Source organism: Lithobates pipiens, unplaced genomic scaffold, assembly GCF_037356315.1.
Source record: "Lithobates pipiens isolate NorthernLeopardFrog02 unplaced genomic scaffold, aLitPip1_a1.2 Scaffold_16, whole genome shotgun sequence".
Lineage (NCBI taxonomy): Eukaryota > Metazoa > Chordata > Amphibia > Anura > Ranidae > Lithobates > Lithobates pipiens.
In genome coordinates this window covers 222,272,790-222,294,855 of record NW_027507748.1, presented here as the reverse complement: position 1 = coordinate 222,294,855, position 22,066 = coordinate 222,272,790, and the positions used below count along the sequence as shown (strand labels likewise).

The window sequence follows — 22,066 nt, the reverse complement described above, 5'->3', positions numbered from 1 at the left end:
GCTGTTCTCGTGTAGCCACACACAGAGCTGTTAGGGACAGATGTCCAAGCCTGGACACAGCTGACTGCATCCAGCCTCAGACATCTAAACCACTCTGAGTGTGGCTACATATGAACAGTGGCAGCCACTGTCAGCCGGTCATTGTTTTAAATAAGCTGAGTGGCCACTGATATTCGCATGTTCTGGTCACTTCAGCCGCATCGATTCTTACCTCTGGAATCCAGTAGCTGCCTGTAAAAGGCTGTGTGAATGCGGCCTTAGGAGTCAAAACCACCTCTGTGTTACAATGTACAAGTCCCATACATATAAACCTTTAAGTTTCAAACTTTCAAAGATGCAGTGTTTGTGCAATTTGTTTTTATTCAACTCAGAGGGCTGAACGAAAAAAAAAAAAAAAAAAAAAAAAATCAACCAACAACTGATAAACTGACAGATCGCCATACTGACACAAGCAATGTTGGTGCAGCGATCTCTATGGCTGTGCTATTGTGTTCTGACAAGAGGACTCCGCCTGCCAGAACACACTGATGAATGCTCACAACCTTTGTCTGCAAGCACTGATGTTTGCTGGACTTACGAACAAGCTCCTGGAAAGGAACTCGTTCATAAGTAGGGGACTTGCTGTACAACGTAATCAGTGGAGATCGTGGCAAATAAATCACCATTTATGGCTCCCAACTGTAAAAACAGAATCAAATAGGTATGCAAGGCAGATCTCTTTCTTGTTCCAATTTCTTGTTTACAGTTACAGTGCAGAATGCAGACATGCAAAATGTGAAGAGGGTAATGTTTATAAGTGGACTGGGTCTGTGATGACTCCTGTCAAAGCACAGAAAATTAAAAAGGACCAATTGGTTAAATTTGCAAAATTATACAGATTTTAAACAGCAACAGTATACAAAACAAAAAGCAGGCAGTACATTTACAATCCAATCCAGTAGAGAAGCGTTAGAAGGGCGCTGCGCATGAAAGCTTAGAATCTAAAGGGGCAAATTATACAATTGGGAGGGATGAGCTGACAGAGAAAGTAAAAAGTAAATTTTTTAGGTGGGGGCATGATAGGTGGACAAAGTAATATTATGAACTCTTTTTTGGACTGATTGAATTTGGGGAAGTGGTATAACCTATTGACTCGTTGGCAGTGATGTCAATCGGTGATGCGCGAGATAGCTTTGGACGTTGTCCGCATATAATTGTTTGATATTCCTTTTTATATTTTAAAATTACAGATATCCTTTAAAAAAGTTAGACTGAAAGTTAGAGAGGTGTCCCATTGGGGATATTTCCCTTAATTTTCTGTCCCATAATCAGAATAGGAACTTCCAAAAAAGGTAGCAATCAGGGTCATCAAAACTAGGGCACTCATTAAAAGATTTCCTGTTCTGGTGCCCACTCAAAATGTGGGACTTTCTTTCACTTTTTGTTGAGAATGATCACCAGGACAAGCAGTGTGGATGAATCCCCCAAAAGGAGACAGCAATAAACAAAAATCTGACAGGTGTTCTAATCCCTCTCCACTCTAAAACTAAAAGAAAGAAATAAATACTACTTGTTAAGTTGTACTTGAAGCATTGCACACAAAACTTCCATAAGAGAACAAAATGACCAGAAACTCACCTGCCCCATACGTACGGCCCAAATAGTTTTTCACCTACAGTTAGAAACTCCTCAATTACACCATTATATTCTTTTTTGGCTGCATCAATCAAGCATGGTTCTGCCCAAACTCTGCTCCTAAAAAAAACACGACAGACAGATTTTCAGGGGAAAGCTAAAAAAATCAAATAAAACACACACACACACACACACACACACACACACAATGCAAAAAGGGTTCTGGTTAAATAGAACTCCATACCTTGGCCCCACTTCTGCAGAAACAATATCCCCAACTACTAGAGCAACAAGATAAGAAGGAATAGGTTGCGTCATTTTGAAGATGAATGTATCGCCATTACGATCCCAGTTGTTGGCACTCATAATTGCGGTAAAACCCTCAGGAACCTGCACACATGAATAAAAAAATAAATAAAAAAAATCATCAAATCTGAGAGCTGAAATGATAGACTCTTCTTAATAACAGGTTCAATGACTCAACTTATACAAACAATTTACTTTATACTTTGGTGCCTTTTTAGAAATCTTGCCCTGGCGTGTAGGCCCCCCGTATACATGATCAGAAGATCATACAAAAAAAAAAAAAAAAAATACCACTTTTCATGAGATCATACAAAAATCTGATTGGTAGTACACATTGGATGTCCAAAATTTTCCGAAGGGACAAAACACGAAAATTTCTCTCGTACAACTTTTGTTTAATCAGTACAGTTTTCGTCCGAAAATACATTACATCACTTCCGAATTTTTATTCTGCCATACGAGAATTTTCGTACTACACTTTTGGGCCAATTCAGACAAGTGCCGAGTCCCATCCTCCATATAGAGCCGCTTTTTACTGCTTCCACCTCAGAGCTGAAAGCAGGCAGCCAATAGAAGTGGATCAAAACAACAACAAAAAAAAAAATAGATAGATATATATATATATATATATATATATATAATCTATCTGCCCCTTTGACTGTGCAAAAAAATTCCCCCCCCTAGCAGCCACTCAAATGTGCTTCCCACTTATTGCACACAAGTCTAAAACCAATTCAAACATGAGTGACTACAATAGTGAAAAAATTCACACATAGTGGTGCTTGAATTCCCATGCCACAAAATACATTATAAATATATTGAAATCACTGTAATCAATATAAAACACTTATGTCCCAAAAAACAGTGTCATAAGAGTAGTGCTCAAAAGTTCATGCTGTGTGTTCCAGTGCCAGTTGTCTTCCTAGTGCTTGTGACACCACATGCCCGATAAAGACTGAAACTCACCAGAAGCTTAGGACTCTTAATACTATAATGGGCCAATAAGCGCTTGTAGGACCAAAGCATTCCATCTTTAATTGTCAGGGTCTGAGACTCTCCGCAACAGCCTCTAACTCCAATACACTCATATGTAGGGATAGAAGAACCGCAAATACAAGATCACAGTGTAACCAGTATTTATTCTATGATGTGTTACAATAGCCACAAAAAAACAAACAAAAAAATAAAAATAAAAATAAACCCACACAACTTTAAAAGCCATTCAGATGTACACATAATATTGTGCCATAAGCCAGCACCCAGATTATCCAGCAATACTGCAGTGACTGCCCACTGCTGTTCCGAATCCCAGAACAAGAATGCACCACCAATCAGTGACGTATGCGTCATGCAATCCCACCTTAACCCATTTCACCCTTGCCAGACGTCTTCATAAGCCAGTAAGGGTACTTGCACACAGTATTGATGTATGAACATCAAATTCATGGCAGAAAATTCCTGCACAAAAAAACGTGAGCGAGCGTATTCATGCACATGTGCATACACGCATGTAAAAATTCTTCTAGTTTTTCTTGGATTGTGTTGCAAACACATAAAATGCTGTCCAGGAACCGGCCCATACACAGTGCAGGTTCATGGTGTAAAGCTCTGCACAAAACTGTATGCACTATATAATAATAATTTCAAATTGTGCAGGAGTCCCAGAACAAATTGAAAGCTGTAATGATATCAGTAGATTATTACTCAGGACATATGAATGAAGACTGAACTTGGAACAGGAAATAGCTGATATCCACAAGTCTGTATGAGAGAATCACACAGGGGAGCTTTGAGTAACAGCTGGGAAAAGCTGTGCTACAACACATGTGTCCACACAAATTATTTGTATGTGTTAATATTGCAAGAACTTTTTCTTTCCCAAAGAACAATTTTTTGTTTTTATTTGCATATGTGACATGCAAGAGTGATACATGTGTTATGGAAGTTATACACTGTATTGTTTTGAGTGAAAAGAAATAAAAAAGCCCGAGTTTTATGTGTATATCTGATAATGCAAATGAGATTGTATCAGCTGTTCCTAGGGCTTCGTGTACACTGGATATTTTTAACGTCTGCTAAGAGTGTCTTGCCAGAAAAAATAAATAAATACTTGACACATGTAAAACATGTTGACGCTAGGCACATTTAGTGTCTGAGTGCAATTCATTTCAATGGTCAAGCGGTTTTGTTTCTGCCTAAAGCACTACTGTCAGGAGGAAAGGAGTCCAGGAGAGTTAGCAAATGGCCAGTGTGCATAAGGCCTAAGAAGCGATCCTGGATTTATAGTTGCTTCTTTTTGGGAGCTATAAAAGACAGTTTGGTCTGGCCACATAAAATTTTGAAGAGGATCAATAAAGTAGAACTCCAGAAGTTCATACCATAACGCAGTGCAGGAAACCTCATGCAGGTTTCCCTGCACTGTGTTCAAAAAAGCAAAGCAGTTGTGATCTGTTGTGGGTGTCAATATTAAGTTAATGACACCCAAAACGCAGGCCACAAACAGTGCATTTGCTGCCACTTGATCATATGGCACACAAGTAGCAAGCGATGCAGTTGCAATGAGTTTACAAAAGTACTGCATGCATTACATTTGGTGCGAAGAAAGAAAGAAAAAAGAAAGAAAAGAAAGAAAAGAAAGAAAGATCTGCTACAGGAGTGTGAGTGGGCTTTGTGCCGGTCTGCACCTGCCCATCACAGCTTAAGTCTGAAGATATTATTACTGGTTTTAGTAAAATCGAATGCAGAGGCAATCATTTAACATGATAGAGAGAAGATACATTTATATAGTCTTGCAGATACAACCATGATGCTAATGTGGCCCGCAATGAAGTTGAGATTAACATCCCTGGTGCAGAATGTACTAACCTTTATATTTGCTGAATAGGTGCTTTTAACAGCAGGTGTATCAAAGCAAGGAAAAAAGCAGCGGTTTAGAACAGCCTGACCCTGTGTATACATGTAAGGCTTCTTCTTTCCAGCTGTCTGCTCTGGATCCAGCCAGCATACCTGTGGGGCAAGTCAATTGAACAATGTAACAAACAATAAAGAACACATTGGAATGTTGAGGTGGAAAATACATTTTTTTTTTAAAGTTACTGATATGGCATATTACATGTAAACAGCGCTTGTTGGGATTTATCAGCAGTTACAGCTAAACTGTCTTCTGTGGGGTTAGTGCCAATTTGCATGACTACTATTATAAGTGCTTACATAACATACTTTGCTTATTTTTTTCCAGACATGCAACTAGTGATGCACCGAAATTTCGGCCGCCGAAACATATCGGCCGAAAATGCCCTTTTCGGCAATTTGCCGAAAGAGAAAAATGGACGATAATGGAGCCGAAAATGGGGCGTGGCCTGGGTGGGGGCAGGGCTCCGCCCCCTGGTGACGCCCACCATGGGGGGGTGTATAGCGCAGGAGAGCCGCCTCCGCCGCCTGTTTGATCACAGCGCCGAGAACATCACAGCTTTCATTTCAATAGCTGTGTGTTCCCGGCCGCGCGCCGTCACACGCAGCCCCTCCCCCTTGTCCGGGCACTTAGATAGACAGATCATCCGCAGGATTGGACGGATGATCTATCAAAGTGCCCGGACAAGGGGGAGGGGCTGCGTGTGATGGCGCGCGGCCGGGAACACACAGCTATTGAAATGAAAGCTGTGATGTTCCCGGCGCTGTGATCAAACAGGCGGCGGAGGCGGCTCTCTTCCCTGCACAGGCTGGCTGCAAAATGCCACACAGGCTGCAATGGGGCACACTGGGCTGCAATGGGGGATGCCTCCTGTACCATGTCCCCAGTCTCTGACCACCTCCTGTACCATGTCCCCAGTCTCTGACCACCTCCTGTACCATGTCCCCAGTCTCTGACCACCTCCTGTATAAAAATATTTTTTAAAAACAGTCATTTTCGGTATCGGTGCTGTTTCGGTATCGGTTTTCGGCCTAGTGTATTTTTCATTTTCGGTATCGGTTTCGGCACCAAAAAACCCATTCGGTGCATCCCTACATGCAACCCATTAAAACCAAATCATGAGCACTTCAGCTTTACCCTGTACACTCCAAAAATATTTAGCATCTGATATATAAAAACGGTTTAGTTCCAAATGAACCAGTACCAGACCATTAAATGTTCAGTTGTTTGGTACTGAAATAGTGCACTGGTTATCGACCTTATGGCTACAAGTGGTATATTCTTAATGAACCCCCATATAGTGCCCAATGATATGTTCTGCTTCCAATGTTCCATAGAATCAAGCCGACTCTAAAGCTGGCCATAGGATGTCTGTCTTTTGAAGGCTCTTTTTAGGTCTACAGTACAGTCACAGATTGCGTTTCAGACAGCAAAGAAAGTCAAAACTAGGCCTTACAGTAAAGCTTTATGAAAAAGAAAAGAGGTGCACTGCCAATTTCTTTTTGAAAGTTCTAGCTGCTGGGCTGTCATTCCAATCCAAATACTTCAGAACTTTGAGTCACCAACCAGAACAAGTGTGCAGAGAATGGGAAGCCATGATGACCATTTGCTGCAAAATTATTCCTGACCAGTGACCCAAGAAGCAAGGGACAGCCAAGAAAATAGTACTTTCAAAAGCACATCAGCAATAGTAACAAACCCATTTCTCTGAGCACTGCGTTTTCTTGAAATCTTGTCTGCTCACTATTCTTTTAGCCAAAACATTCCATTGGCCGAACGTGAGTGGATATGTTCCTTTCTGCTCCCAACTGTAGTCAATAGTGATGCACTGGAATTTCGGTTCGCTGAAAATAGTTTTTTCAGCGCTGTGCCAAAACAAACAAAATGCCATATAAAAGCTGGCGAAAAAAGGCCCACGAGGTGGTTGCAATTTTACTGCCATTTTACCTTGTGATTTTCATAGGTTATAGGACTCAAAAAATGCATCAAAAAACGCAACACGGGTGAATTTTAGATGCGTTCTTGCCGTGCTTTCAATAGGGAGGTGCGTTTCTGCTGCAGTTTGCCAAATTTGCACCAGAAATGCAGCAAGCAAGATTTTAACACTGCTTTTAAAAAGGTGCTGATAATGGCCGACAATAAAGGCATAAGTATTTAAATTCATGATATTGAAGTGATCAAAGTATTTTTTATTCAAAAGTAACAAACATGTTTTACTTTCCTACTCTGTGCAGCGGTTATGCACAAATCAGACCAGTTCCTCCTCTTCTCAAGTCCCTCGCCAGCTCTCCTAGCCCCTCCCTCTTGCTGAGTGCCCCAACAGCAAGCAGCTTTCTATAGGGGCACCAGAGCCGAGCCGCCGATTGGTGTGTCCATTCAAACAGAGCTGCGGTTTGGCCCCACACCCTCTTTCTTCTCATTGGCTTACTGACCTTGATTGACAGCAGTGGGAGCCAATGGCGCCCCGCTGCTGTCTCAGCTAATAAAGGAGAGACTCTCGTGCAACATCGCTGGATCAAGACGGGCTCAGGTAAGTATTAGTGGAGCCGAGGGGGGACTGCTGCACACAGAAGTTTTTTTGTTTTCTTATCTAAAGGCATAGAATGCCTTAAGATAAAAAAAACCCTGACTTTAGAACCACTTTAATTAAAAAGTCAAATATCTAAAAAACATTAATAAAAATATATGGATAAAAAAAAAAAAAAAAAAAAAACAACACACACACCAAAATAAAAAAGGTGCATCACTAGTATTCACATAAAGATGTGCGCTCAGGTGAACATACAGTACATGTGTATGCGACTACTGGCCTTAAGCATGCACATATATTATTATCTAAGTACTTTATAGCACACAGTATTATTATAGCTGTTTAAAGAAGAAAAAAAAAACATCCTGTCCATAGCAGATCTATTCCATCACTTTGTACTGTAACTGTAATGTCACCCTTGTATTTTTATCCGCTTCCCTACCGCCTCACGCAGATATACTGTGGCAGAAGGGCACTAAGAGGCGGCGTGCGCCCGGGAGCTCCATGACCGTGCGTCCCGCAGACTTGATGTCCTGCGATCATCTCACGGTGAGGAAGAACGGGGAATTGCTAATGTAAACAAGCATTTCCCCATTCTGTCTAATGACACTGACAACAGCTCCCTGTAATCGGGAGCGGTGATCAGTGACATGTCACACACAGCCCCTCCCCCCACAGTTAGAATCACTCCCTAGGACACACTTAACCCCTACAGCGCCACCTAGTGGTTAACTCCTTCACCGCCAGTCACATTTACATGGTAATCAATGTATTTTTAATCGCTGTATAAATGTGAATGCTCCGAAAATCGTGTCCGATGTGTCCGCCACAAGGTCGCAGTCACAATAAAAAAAAAAAAAAAAAAATATGAATATGGCTGATCACCGCCATTACTAGTAAAAATATATATATCTATCTCAATGAAAATGGCATAAAACTATCCCCTATTTTGTAGACCAGTGTTTCTCAACTCCAGTCCTCAAAGCACCCCAACAGGTCATGTTTTCAGGATTTCCCTCAGATGAAATGGCTGTGGTAATTACGAGGGCAGTGACGCTGATCAAATCACCTGTGCAAAATAAAGGAAAAGAAGGGACATCAATTTTGTTTGGGAGCCACATCACACGACCGCGCAATTGTCAGTTAAAGCGACGTAGTGCCGAATCGCAAAAAGCGATCTGGTCAGGAAGGGGGTAAATTCTTCTGGAGCTGAAGTGGCTTAGTGCTACAGAGAGTGTTGGTGTTCTATATCCTGAATATTAATAAATAATAAGAAGAAGAAAAATAAGAATGAGAATAATAAGTAGAATTAAAATATTTTATTTTTAATTAAAAGAAAAATATTTTTTTATTAACAACAACAACTAGGTAGCATATGAGCAGCCTTGCATGGTAATGTATATGTAGTGGCCAGAAGGTGTGCATGCAGCAACACTGCTTTCATGTAAAGTAGAATGACTTCAAAGTGAAAAAAAAAAAAAAATATGTGCTAGTCATTGCTAAACACGGCTCTTAAAAAGATAGGAGTAAAGTACAAACGCCAAGCAGTGCAATAGAGTTCTGTACATAACACCTGCCGCAGCAAAAACGAAGCTCAAAGGGCTTTACAAAGGTGATAAATTGTTGATGAGTTAAGAAAATGCTACAAAATGTTTGACTATCAAAGCTTTTCAGAGAGAACTTTGTACAATCGTAAGCACTGTGACACGATCTGGAAAACAGCGTCTTGCATAAATCGGCTAATGCAATAAAATACTACAAAGGAGCAAAGTGCCAAGTGTAAAGTACAAAACCCACAGCTACTTCTCATAAATCAAACTCCTATTGTTCTGGGTTCAGTAAAATATGTTTTTGATGCATTAGAAACACAAACCATGTGCTTTGTTTTAACCCTCATCCATTCACAGCATAAATGTACTTGTCCTTTGCTTCAGGCTACAAGCCCATGGGCTCATCAGAAGGATGACTGCATCTGGACACAGCAACACTGTGTGCTCTGATCACATATTAACAGGATGATTATTTGCATCCACTTTGTGTGCAGCCAGAACCACCCTGTCTGCGTCCGAGGCCAGTCAGGGCCACTAATCGCATCGAATGACTCAGATCAGTGGTTACATGTAAACAGAGGTAGTGCATTGATCTGTACAGAGCAAAATTTTGCCACATGGTCCTAACCAAGGCTGTCTGCACACAAGCTTTTTTCCATCATGCATAGAATTCATAAAGTTAAATACCTTCAGCATTTACAACAACTTTATGGAAATGCGTGCCAATTCTGGGTATGGGGAGCAGGTCATGGCCAATCAATGTCAAATAGACAGTGACCTGCAACTTGTGTCTTACAAAGGACCTTCCTTTGCTCCATCAGGCTGTAATGTTAGTATAAAGGTGGTCAGCTGGTAAAACTATGGCTCACCCACCAGTCTTTACTGCCCCAGAGCCACCTGCATAAAAGAGCCCTCACTCTGCCATACCTCAGTTAAAGGTTGTAAACCCTCCTGATTTTTCACCTTAATGCAGTGTAATGCGTTAAGTGCACCTTATGTATTAAGGTGAAAAACCTTCTGTAGTGCTGTAGCCCCCCAGATTTACTTACCTGACCCTTCTCTGGTCAAGAAAGAGTACACCAGCTCTAGCTGGGGTCACATGTCCTGAATGAATGGATAGATTGATGGCAGCGTAGCCATTGGCTTTTGCTGCTGTCAATCAAATCCAATGACGCGATGCCAGAGCAGAGTCCTGCATTCTGTGTGAATGGACACAGATTCACAGGTCGGGGCGTGCCCGCATGGATGACCACCTTAGGAGAGCGCTTCTCCAACGTGGACACTCGATCCAGGGAGGAACCACCAGCACCGCTGAGGGACCCCAGAAGACTAGGCTCGGGGGCCACTCTGTGCAAAACAAACTGCGCAGTGGAAGTATGACATAAAAAAAAAAAAATGGAGAAAAAAAAAAACACAAGGGTTTACAACCCCTTTAACCACTTGAGGACCGCCGTATTGCCATTGTACGTCAGCACAATGGCACAGGCAGGCATAATCACGTACATCTACGTGATTGCCTTCCAGCGGGTGGGCGGTCCGATTCGGTCCAGGAGCGCTCCGTGATGAGGGGATGGCCGTTGGTTTTCGGCCACCCCCTCTGGATCGCTCCTGGCCAATGAGAAGCTTCCTCCCCTGTGTATTGTTTACACAGGAAGGAGGAAGTGATGTCATTCTCCTCGGGGCGGTCTTTTTGACCGGACTACGAGGAGAACAGTAAAAGTAAGTGTGCACCAACACTACACTGACATGTAGGTACACACAGGCACACAAACCCCCCCCGATCGCCCCCCCCGCCCCCCCTCCCCCCCAGTCACAGTGTCACTGATTGCATTGATCATTTCTTTACTGATCAATGCATTCAGTGTCAGTTGTGACAGTAAAAACTGTCAGGACAGTTAGTGTTAGGTCCAGGGTAGCCCCCTATCACCCCCCAATAAAGATTTAACCCCCTGATTGCCCCTAGAGTTAACCCTTTCACCCACTTTTGCCAGTGTCACTAAGCGATCATTTTTCTGATCGCTGCATGTGTCGCTAGTGTCGCTAGGTAGCTAGTTATTTTTTTAGGTTCACCGCCAGGTTTTTATAGCGCTAGGTACCCCGATATACTACCCAATAATGTTTTTAACCCCCTGATTGCCGCTAGTTAACCCTTTCACCCCCTTTTGCCAGTGTCACTAAGCGATCGTTTTTCTGATCGCTGCATTAGTGTCGCTACAGTCGCTAGTTATTTTTTTAGGTTCACCGCCAGGTTTTTATAGCGCTAGGTACCCCGATATACTACCCAATAATGTTTTTAACCCCCTGATTGCCGCTAGTTAACCCTTTCACCCCCTTTTGCCAGTGTCACTAAGCGATCATTTTTCTGATCGCTGCATGTGTCGCTAGGTAGCTAGTTATTTTTTTAGGTTCACCGCCAGGTTTTTATATCGCTAGGTACCCCGATATACTACCCAATAATGGTTTTAACCCCCTGATTGCCGCTAGTTAACCCTTTCACCCCCTTTTGCCAGTGTCACTAAGCGATCGTTTTTCTGATCGCTGCATTAGTGTCGCTAGGTAGCTAGTTATTTTTTTAGGTTCACCGCCAGGTTTTTATAGCGCTAGGTACCCCGATATACTACCCAATAATGGTTTTAACCCCCTGATTGCTGCTAGTTAACCCTTTCACCCCCTTTCACCAGCGATCACAGTATAAGTGTCACTGGTGACGCTGGTTAGCCAGTTAGTTATTTAGGTTCCCCGTCAGGTTTTTATATAGCGCCAGGGACCCCCATATACTACCTAATAAAAATTTGAACCCCCTGATTGCCCCTAGTTAACCCTTTCACCACTGATCACCGTATAAGTGTTACGGGTGACTCTGGTTAGTTTGTTTTTTTATAGCATTTTATATTCAAATCCGGAAGGCAGTGCTTGGTTTTCGGGGTCCCGTACGTGGCTAGGCTCCCAAAAAGTCCCCCACATGTGGTATCCCCGTACTCGGGAGAAGCAGCAGAATTTATTTTGGGGTGTAATTTGACTTCTGCACATAGCATGTGTGAGCAATATATCATTAAGTGACAACTTTGTGCAAAAAAAAAAAAAAAAGTTTGTAATATTCCCGCAACTTTTGGCAAAATATAAAATATTCCATGGACTCAACATGCCTCTCAGTAAATAGCTTGGGGTGTCTACTTTCCAAAATGGGGTCATTTGGGGGGGTTTTGTGCTATTTTGGCATTTTATGGCCTTCGAAACTGTGATAGGTAGTGAGGAGTTAAATCAAAAATTTGCACCCTTAGAAATCCTGAAGGTGGTGATTGGTTTTCGGGGTGCCGTGCGCGACTAGACTCCCAAAAAGTCCCACACACGTGGTATCGCCATACTCGGGAGAAGTAGCGGAATATATTTTGGGGTGCAATTCCACATATAACCATGGCATGTGTGAGCAATATATCATTTAGTGACAACTTTTTGTAAAAAAATGTTTTTTGTTTTTTTTTGTCATTATTCAATCCCTTAGGACAAAAAAAATAAATATTCAATGGGCTCAACATACCCATCAGCAATTTCCTTGGGGTGTCTACTTTCCAAAATGGGGTCATTTGGGGGGGATTTGTACTGCCCTGCCATTTTAGCACCTCAAGAAATGAGATCGGCAGTCATAAATTAAAAGCTGTGTAAATTCCAGAAAATGTACTCTAGTTTGTAGACGCTATAACTTTTGCGCAAACCAAAAAATATACGCTTATTGACATTTTTTTTACTAAAGACATGTGGCTAAATAAATTTTGCCCTCAATGTATGACTAAAATTTAGTTTATTCGATTTTTCTTATAACAAAAAGAAGAAAATATCTTTTTTTTTCAAAATTTTCGCTCTTTTTCCATTTATATCGCAAAAAAAAAAAAAAAAAAAAAAAAAATCGCAGAGGCAATCAAATACCATCAAAAGAAAGCTCTATTTGTGGGAAGAAAAGGACGCAAATTTCGTTTGGGTGCAATATTGCATGATCGCGCAATTACCAGTTAAAGCAGCGCAGTGCGAAATTGCAAAAAGACCTCTGGTCCTTAAGGTGTTTATTGGTCCGGAGCTGAAGTGGTTAAGGATCCTTCCAACCATGTCTGTTCATGTCTGTTGTGTTGATCTGCATAAATCAATGCAAGTGCACTAAAGCCTCGTACACACAGTCTTGCATACCAACGGTACACAGTTGGAGTCAAACACAGTGACGTACTACAAGGAATTTTAGCTCTTGAGCGCCACCCTTTGGGCCCCTTCTGCTAATTTCCTGTTTGGTGAGCATTGATTCCGAGCATGCATGTTTGTACTTTCGACTTTTGCGAGACAGATCTGCGTACTGACCAGACGAAATCTGACATCAAACCATTGTCCGTCGAAAATTTACTAGCCTGTCATCCAACATTTGTTGGCCAAAAATTGGACAATTGTCAAAAGGAGCGTACCAACGATAAGATTTTAGGACAACAGTCTTTCAACAGAATCCCGTGCCAACAATCGTACCGTGTGTATGAGGCGTTAGAAATCAACTGTTTTTCATGTGCCCTGTTCACGCTATACATGTGCGGTGGTGTGTGCTGTGTAAAAATGTAGCATGTAATAATTTTTGTGCAACACATGCAATCTAAGGCCCTGCAATGTAAATTGTGCATTTTCCCCACCTGGAAAGCTGCAGGTGCACAAAACAGCTGCCCATAGACACGAATGTACCCAAGTACAGAGGTACACATATGCAGCACTTGGGCGTTCTGGGTGGGGAACATGCAGAGATTTATGTTGCAGGGGCTCAGATGCCATGTGCTAGAGACAACTTACTGTGACATGTCACTGCAATGCCTCACAAGTCGCTGCACTGCATAGAGTAGAATAAAGTGTCATTTTGTGACACTTCAATAAAAGTCAAAAATACAAAGTCAACAGTGCAATGCATTGTAGCAATTCATTGCACCGTCCCTACAAAATGTAGGCCAGCACGCACAGGTTTTAGTGTGTGGACAAGCCTTTGTTTTTCGGTAAAACTTGAAGGAAAATAGGGAAATGTGTTTTTCTGTCTGGTTAAAATTGTGAAATCATCAACATGTATATGGAAGTGAAATGGCCGAGTCAGCAAAGCTATAGATGAGAAGGCAAAGTACACACAATTAAAGTGGTTGTAAAGGCTGATGGCTTTAAACCTTCATGTACTCTATGCATGAAGGTAAAAAACCTGTGCTCAGCTCCCCCAACTGCCCCTCCTTATACTCTCCTGAACCCCCTCTCGCTTCATCAATGTGAATGAGAGTCTCGGTTGTCCTGGGTTAGTCTCTCTCTCTCTCTTTGGCTGAGACAGTAGAGGGAGCCATTAGCTCCAACTGCTGTCAATCACAGCCAGTGAGACAATGAGGAGAGAGTGGGGAGAGCAGGGCTGAGCCATGGCTCTATGGGGGTTATTTGCAAAAGGCACACTTTGCACTAAAAGTGCACTGGAAGTGCAGTCGCTGTAGATCCAAGTTGGACATGCAAGGAAAATAAAAAACAGCATTTTAGCTTGCACGTGATTGGAAGATAAAATCAGCAGAGCTTCCCCTCATTTCAGCTCTACCCCTCAGATTTACAGCGACTGCAATTGCCTTTCGTAAATAACCCCCCTTGTGTCTTAAAGAGGAGTTTCCATTTGAAAAAAAAAAAAAAATTAATAAAGTCATCAGCTACAAATACTGCAGCTGTTGACTTTTAATAATTGGACACTTACTTGTTCCAGGGTTCAGCGATGCGTGGGGGGGGGGGGGGTGGTGTCTAAGCTCCACTCATCCCCCCCTCCACTCATCAGCATTGCAACTGTGGGCACCTGGCTGTGGCTTCACAGCCGGGGACCCACTGCGCATGCGTGAGCAGCGCCGCGATTGGCCGCGCAGTCATCTGGGACCTGTCACGTGTCCCAGATGACTGACAGGAGGGTGGGGGCAGAGCCGAGCCCTTCCTGCACTGAGGGGGAAGTGATGTTACCAGCCTAGGCACTGAAGGAGACAGACTACGAAGGAGCCCCTAGCAACAGACATTTAGAGGGAAGAAAAAATAAAATAAAATGATTTCCAAATGTTACACAAAGCGGCACTTTACACTGATATCAAGTCATGTCCCTTGTGTCCCCCCCCCCCCCCCCCCCCCATTCTTTATCTCAACTTAGACTTTAAAGCTGAATTCTGGAGCAGAAAAACTGGAATTTACATATATTCATCAATAGGCACAAAGGATATAAATTAGGAATGTGCCAATAACAGTTTAACCCCTACCTGCTGCCCCCCTTCCAGCCCTTTAAGGGTTCTAAACACTGGGAGGCTACTATGCATCAGGAGCTTTACGGTAACTGCCAGCTACCGTGCTGGGAGCGTGCGTTTTACACAAGGCCGCATATATGCAATTTGAACAGACAAATTTCATGACAAATCACTCTGATGTAAACAAGACGGTTACGCGACATCAAATACAGGCATCGGTATTTGGGCATCAGCGAGTACTTGAGAAAAGTTACTGGTACTCAGTCGTAACCGCCAGCTGAACGCACATATGTGGCTTCTCGGCATGTGGGTGTTTTGGCCGGTGGTTAAAAGGTTAAGACCGCGTACCAGTACCTTTTCTCAAGTACTCGCTGATACCCAATTACCGATACCTATTTTTGGTGTGTCATATGACCGTCTTGTTTACACCCCAGTGATCTGTCATGAGATGTCAGTTCAAATCGCATGACAATTCGCACCCCATTGGCCGCAATTGAACCGTTCAAATCATTGCGATGACTAATAGGCTGCTGCACAACTTTTTACAATTTCCACTGAGTTGTGTTAAATGAAGTTGCAATGAAATCGGAGGTCCAACTTGCACTGATCTACAGCTTTGAAATCATTGCTACGTCAGCGCGATTTCAAAGTTGCAGATCAGTGCGATTTGAACCTCCGATTTTATTGCAGCTTTCGACTTCATTTAACAGAACTTGATGTAAGTTGCAATGAAATTGCGGACTTGAAGGTACTCGTGTAAATGTATATATTAGGGATGCACCGAATGGGTTTTTTGATGCCGAAAACCGATACCGAAAATGAAAAATACACTAGGCTGAAAACCGAAACCGATACAGCACCAATACCGAAAATGACTGTTTTTTAAAAATATTTTTATACGGGAGGTGGTCAGAGACTGGGGACATGGTACGGGAGGTGATCAGAGACTGGGGACATGGTACGGGAGGTGGTCAGAGACTGGGGACATGGTACGGGAGGTGGTCAGAGACTGGGGACATGGTACGGGAGGTGGTCAGAGACTGGGGACATGGTACGGGAGGTGGTCAGAGACTGGGGACATGGTACGGGAGGTGGTCAGAGACTGGGGACATGGTACGGGAGGTGGTCAGAGACCTGGAAGGGTAATCTGTATCACAGTTCCCCGGACAAGGGGGAGGGGCTGTATGCGACGGCGCGCAACGGGGGAACACACAGCTATTGCAATTAAAGCTGTGCTGTTCCCGGCGCTCTACTGAGCCAGGTGGCGGAGGTGGCTCTCCTGCGTTATAGATCTCCCATTTTCGGCTCAATTATCGGCCATTTTTTCCTTTCAGCAAATTGCCAAAAAGGGCATTTTCGGCCGATGTTTCTGCGGCCGAAATTTCGGTGCATCCCTTGTATATATGCAATGCACGTGTGTGCACCAAATGCCTTTGAAAACCCAGATATTTTCTAAAATTAGCAGTGACATCATAGCCTGGGCAGAGAGTAGAGCTGTGGGAGGGACCCAGCTAATGGCAGCTGGTGGTAGATTTTTTGAAGGAGGCCAGCACAAATTGCACAGCCAACACAACCCCCGCCCCCCCCCCCCCCGCCCCCAGTCAGGTCACCAGCAGAAATTGCACAGACAACCCCCCGTGACTCATTCGGGTCACCAGCACAACGCCGATCGATGACCCCAACACTTACCCGTGGGCGGCGCTTCTCATCAGGTGGTGGCTTCGTCCCCTGCGGCAGCCTCCCCATCTCCTCCTTCCTCATCATGGCCCAATGGAAACACTTCTCCTTTTGGCCAACTGGGAAACGTGACCTCAGGTACCGCTTCATGATTGGCCAGGAGGAGAACCAGTGCAACAATAGCGAATTTTCATTCACTATTGTCCCACAACTGGGTGGGCTTCAGGCACAGTGCTCTACGCCCCTAGCCAACTTTTAAGCAATTAGATCCCCTGGCTCTAATCACTTGCTTCAAACAAACCAGCTCCCCCAATTGAAGTCCATGCAGGGGGCCTGCTCCCCTAATGACGAGGCCGCCACTGGACCCAGCAGGAGTCCAGACCTGTCACCCTGCACAAGAAGAGTGCAGCAGTGACCGGCCTTTATTATAGGAACTTCTGCACAGCCAAGGTGTCACCAGATTAGTGCACAGAGCTGAAAGATACAGACACACAGCACAATTATCACACACAAGCCTGGTTTCTCCCAGAGCTCAGCTACAGATAACAGGGACCAGGCTTAGAAGTGAAAATAAAAGTATGATGGGGAGGAGTGTGGGGTGAGGTATGCTCTGCAGGGCCCAGATGATGAATAGAGGAGTAGTAGCAAGGTTAGTGTGCTCACAGTAGACAGTAGGTGATCAGATGTGGAGAGGACTGTAGATTATGTAAGGATGAGCTCAGGCGTGTTCCTACAGCCCACGTGCAGAGCCTGCACTGCACTGATCACAGGCAATGAGACATTATCCTGATGTGCAGCTGCAGAGATCAGGCAATGTCTCACCGCCTGTGATTAGCGCAGTGCCGACTTCCTGGTGGGCTCTGCACGTTTGCTGTGCGAACACGCCGCAGCTCATCCTTAGCAGGTGGGCACACGTGGAGGGGGCTGCAGGTGACCAGATGCGGAGTGGGGCTGCAGGTGACCAGATGCGGAGTGGGGCTGCAGGTGACCAGATGCGGAGTGGGGCTGCAGGTGACCAGATGCGGAGTGGGGCTGCAGGTGACCAGATGCGGAGTGGGGCTGCAGGTGACCAGATGCGGAGTGGGGCTGCAGGTGACCAGATGCGGAGTGGGGCTGCAGGTGACCAGATGCGGAGTGGGGCTGCAGGTGACCAGATGCGGAGTGGGGCTGCAGGTGACCAGATGCGGAGTGGGGCTGCAGGTGACCAGATGCGGAGTGGGGCTGCAGGTGACCAGATGCGGAGTGGGGCTGCAGGTGACCAGATGCGGAGTGGGGCTGCAGGTGACCAGATGCGGAGTGGGGCTGCAGGTGACCAGATGCGGAGTGGGGCTGCAGGTGACCAGATGCGGAGTGGGGCTGCAGGTGACCAGATGCGGAGTGGGGCTGCAGGTGACCAGATGCGGAGTGGGGCTGCAGGTGACCAGATGCGGAGTGGGGCTGCAGGTGACCAGATGCGGAGTGGGGCTGCAGGTGACCAGATGCGGAGTGGGGCTGCAGGTGACCAGATGCGGAGGGGGCTGCAGGTGACCAGATGCGGAGGGGGCTGCAGGTGACCAGATGCGGAGGGGGCTGCAGGTGACCAGATGCGGAGGGGGCTGCAGGTGACCAGATGCGGAGTGGGGCTGCAGGTGACCAGATGCGGAGTGGGGCTGCAGGTGACCAGATGCGGAGTGGGGCTGCAGGTGACCAGATGCGGAGTGGGGCTGCAGGTGACCAGATGCGGAGTGGGGCTGCAGGTGACCAGATGCGGAGTGGGGCTGCAGGTGACCAGATGCGGAGTGGGGCTGCAGGTGACCAGATGCGGAGTGGGGCTGCAGGTGACCAGATGCGGAGTGGGGCTGCAGGTGACCAGATGCGGAGGGGGCTGCAGGTGACCAGATGCGGAGGGGGCTGCAGGTGACCAGATGCGGAGGGGGCTGCAGGTGACCAGATGCGGAGTGGGGCTGCAGGTGACCAGATGCGGAGTGGGGCTGCAGGTGACCAGATGCGGAGTGGGGCTGCAGGTGACCAGATGCGGAGTGGGGCTGCAGGTGACCAGATGCGGAGTGGGGCTGCAGGTGACCAGATGCGGAGTGGGGCTGCAGGTGACCAGATGCGGAGTGGGGCTGCAGGTGACCAGATGCGGAGTGGGGCTGCAGGTGACCAGATGCGGAGTGGGGCTGCAGGTGACCAGATGCGGAGTGGGGCTGCAGGTGATCAGATGCGGAGTGGGGCTGCAGGTGATCAGATGCGGAGTGGGGCTGCAGGTGATCAGATGCGGAGTGGGGCTGCAGGTGATCAGATGCGGAGGGGGCTGCAGGTGACCAGATGCGGAGTGGGGCTGCAGGTGATCAGATGCGGAGGGGGCTGCAGGTGATCAGATGCGGAGGGGGCTGCAGGTGACCAGATGCGGAGGGGCTGTAGGTGACCAGAAGAAGAGGACTTACCCCCGGGTTGTTGCCGACCTGGTAATCTATAGTGATGTAGATGTGGCTCCCGGCTGGGACAGGCTCAGGCAGGGTGATGACGAGGACGGTGCCATAGCTGGTGAAGGGTCGGTTCTCCCAGGCCAGCTCCTTCCTATCCCCGGCACTCAGCTCTCCCCACACCCGCTCTATAGTCATATCATGGTAGGAGTCCAGCCGGAGCTCTCTGCTCTCCGCCATCACCCGCACCTCCAGCCTCTCCCAGCCGCTCAGCTTCCTGGCCTGGGTGTCCACACTGAGCTCCAGGTGGAGATGCTCCACGTGGAAGTCCTGATAACTGGAGGCCGTGGCCGCATCTTCTACCAGCCTCTGTCCGCTCATGGTGCCAGTGATAACGGCCACTTCTCTACACAACACCGGCCGACAGATTGCTGCTGACTTATGGGACTGAGAGAATGCTGACTGAGGGGGTGTGTCCTACAGGGTGAGCCCGCCCATTACTTCCGGGTCCTAGTGTCTGCCTGAGGCTGGCTTGACTGGAACAGGCTATAGGCTGTACTCACTGGTTAATATGGAAAAACATTGAGATTGGACTTTATAGGCCAATAACGTCCTTCAATGTTTTGAAAAAGTTCTCTAGTTAATCAGGACACATTTTACTTTCAGTATCCACAGTATCCATACCGCCCAACTTTTTGAGATGGGAATGAGGGACACCTATCAGCAAGAGTATGCAGATATGGGACACACCTCTTGTCACGCCCCTTAAAGGAGAATTGTACACAAAAATCAAGATTGGTTAAACCCACAAGTCCCTTTTTTACCACTACTGTTCCTTTAGATTGGCTTTTGGGATTTTACAAATGCAGCAATTTAGAAATCAGATGAAAGGTTTAGCACTGGAAAACACTTTTTGATAGATAAAAAATGCATTTTATATACAACTATATAGATCAGACCAAAATGAGGGACAAATGAGGAGGAAAGAGGGACAGAGGGACATTGCTCCAATTAAGGGACAGTTGGGAGCTATTGTCACGTACCTGGTGGAAGGGGCCCGGAGTGCAGGGAGCGGCCTCTCGTAAGCCTCTGGCTCGAGATCCCCTGAGAGTGGGAACAGGGACTCTAGAGGTCAGAGGGCACAAGTGCCAAGCAGGTGATGGTAGGTTTGGCCCTGGAGCTGGCGTCAGACAGAGGCGGGTGCAGGCAGGTGGTTCTGGAACAGCTGGTGAGCAGTCAGCGGGTACAGGTGATAGTACTGGAGCGGCTGGCAGGCAGGCAACAAGCAGCAGCGGTCACAGATGGCAGGCTGGATCAACAGGCAAACAGCATTGTCAAACAGGGGCCGGGTCGTCAACAGGCGGGCAGCAGAAGTACAAAGGAGAAGGCAGAAGCGTGGTCAGACAGTCCGAGGGTCAAGGCTGGCAGCAAGCAGGAGTAGTCAGGAACAGGCCGGGTGGATCAGAGCAGGAACAATCAGGTTAGCAGAGGTAAGTCACAGGAACGCTGTAGACTGGACAGCACCGGGGCACTAGAACGGATTCCTTAAGAAGCTCTCTGGGCGCCAAGAACGGTCGCACGGCGTGCCCGCGCGCGCCCACGTGAAACCGTGCAGCCGTTCGTGACCCCGCGTGCGCACGTTCGCAACCTCGCGCACCCGCGTGCGCCCGTTCGTACCTGCTCGCACCCGCATGCGTCCGTTCGCGCCAACGCGCGCCCAGGGAAACCTATTAGCGCTCAACGAAGGAATTCTGTGAATAGGTCTTCCATGGGCCGCTGGATTTTGGGGACGACCATGACATTGCCCCCCCCCAAGGGGCAGCCTCCGGATGCCCAACTGAGCCATTTTACCCGGATGGGCCCTCTCAAAGGCGAGAATCAGTCTTCTGGCGTGAATGTTAGATTCAGGTTCCCAAGAATTTTCTTCGGGTCCGTACCCCTTCCACTTCACCAGGAATTGAACTTGATTACGTCTACGCCTACAGTCCAGGATAGATTCCACCTCGTACTCGACTTCACCGTCGATGATCACAGGTTCAGGTGGGACAACCCTCCGGCTGTCAAAGGGATCTGGGGCGGCTGGTTTGAGCAAAGCTACATGAAATACGGGGTGAATCCGGAACGATTCTGGTAGTTTCAGCTCAAACGCCACGTCATTTATTTTCTTCACGATTGGGAAGGGACCCACAAACCTTGGCCCCAACTTCTTAGTAGGACAGGCCATCTTTAGGTTCAACGTGGAGAGCCAAACTTGGTCCCCGACTTTGAGTTCAAGCTCCCCCCTTCTCTTCCTGTCAAAGACCTCTTTATTATATCTCTGGGTTTTTGTCATGGTCTCCTGCAGCAATCTGTTATTGGAGCTGAAAAAGTCAATACTCTCCTGAACCGCTGGTACCGGGCTTTCTGGCAGGTCATTGGACAGAAATGAGGGATGGAAGCCGTAGTTAGCGAAGAACGGGGACTGACTTGTGGCAGAGTGGATGGAGTTGTTGTAGGCAAATTCTGCTAACGGGAGCAAAGGAGCCCAGTCGTCCTGAGAAAATTACGAGAAGCAGCGCAGATACTGCTCCAGCGTCTGGTTCGTCCGTTCCGTTTGCCCATTGGTCTGTGGGTGGTAAGCAGATGAAAGACAAAGATCGATCTTCAGGGCCCTACAAAGTGCTCTCCAGAACTTGGACATAAATTGCACTCCCCGATCAGAGGTAATATTTGCAGGAACGCCATGTAGCCTCACGATTTCTTTAATAAATACCTCGACTGTTTCCGCAGCGGAGGGGGTGCCCTTCATTGGCAAGAAGTGGGCCATCTTGGTTAGC

At 46.3% G+C, this 22,066-nt stretch overlaps 1 protein-coding gene across 1 annotated transcript in view; it reads right to left on the bottom strand.

The window, feature by feature from the left end:
• RNPEP (arginyl aminopeptidase) overlaps positions 1-19,728 on the bottom strand; it is a 47,054-nt gene extending 27,326 nt beyond the window's left edge. The window contains exons 1-4 of the mRNA XM_077481108.1: positions 19,272-19,728; positions 4,786-4,926; positions 1,859-2,004; positions 1,618-1,734 (exon numbers count right to left, since the gene is read on the bottom strand). Of these exons, the coding sequence (XP_077337234.1) occupies positions 1,618-1,734; positions 1,859-2,004; positions 4,786-4,926; positions 19,272-19,631 (764 nt within the window). The 5' untranslated portion in view covers positions 19,632-19,728. The remainder of the gene's footprint in view (positions 1-1,617; positions 1,735-1,858; positions 2,005-4,785; positions 4,927-19,271) is intronic.
• Between the last annotated feature and the right edge of the window lie 2,338 nt (positions 19,729-22,066).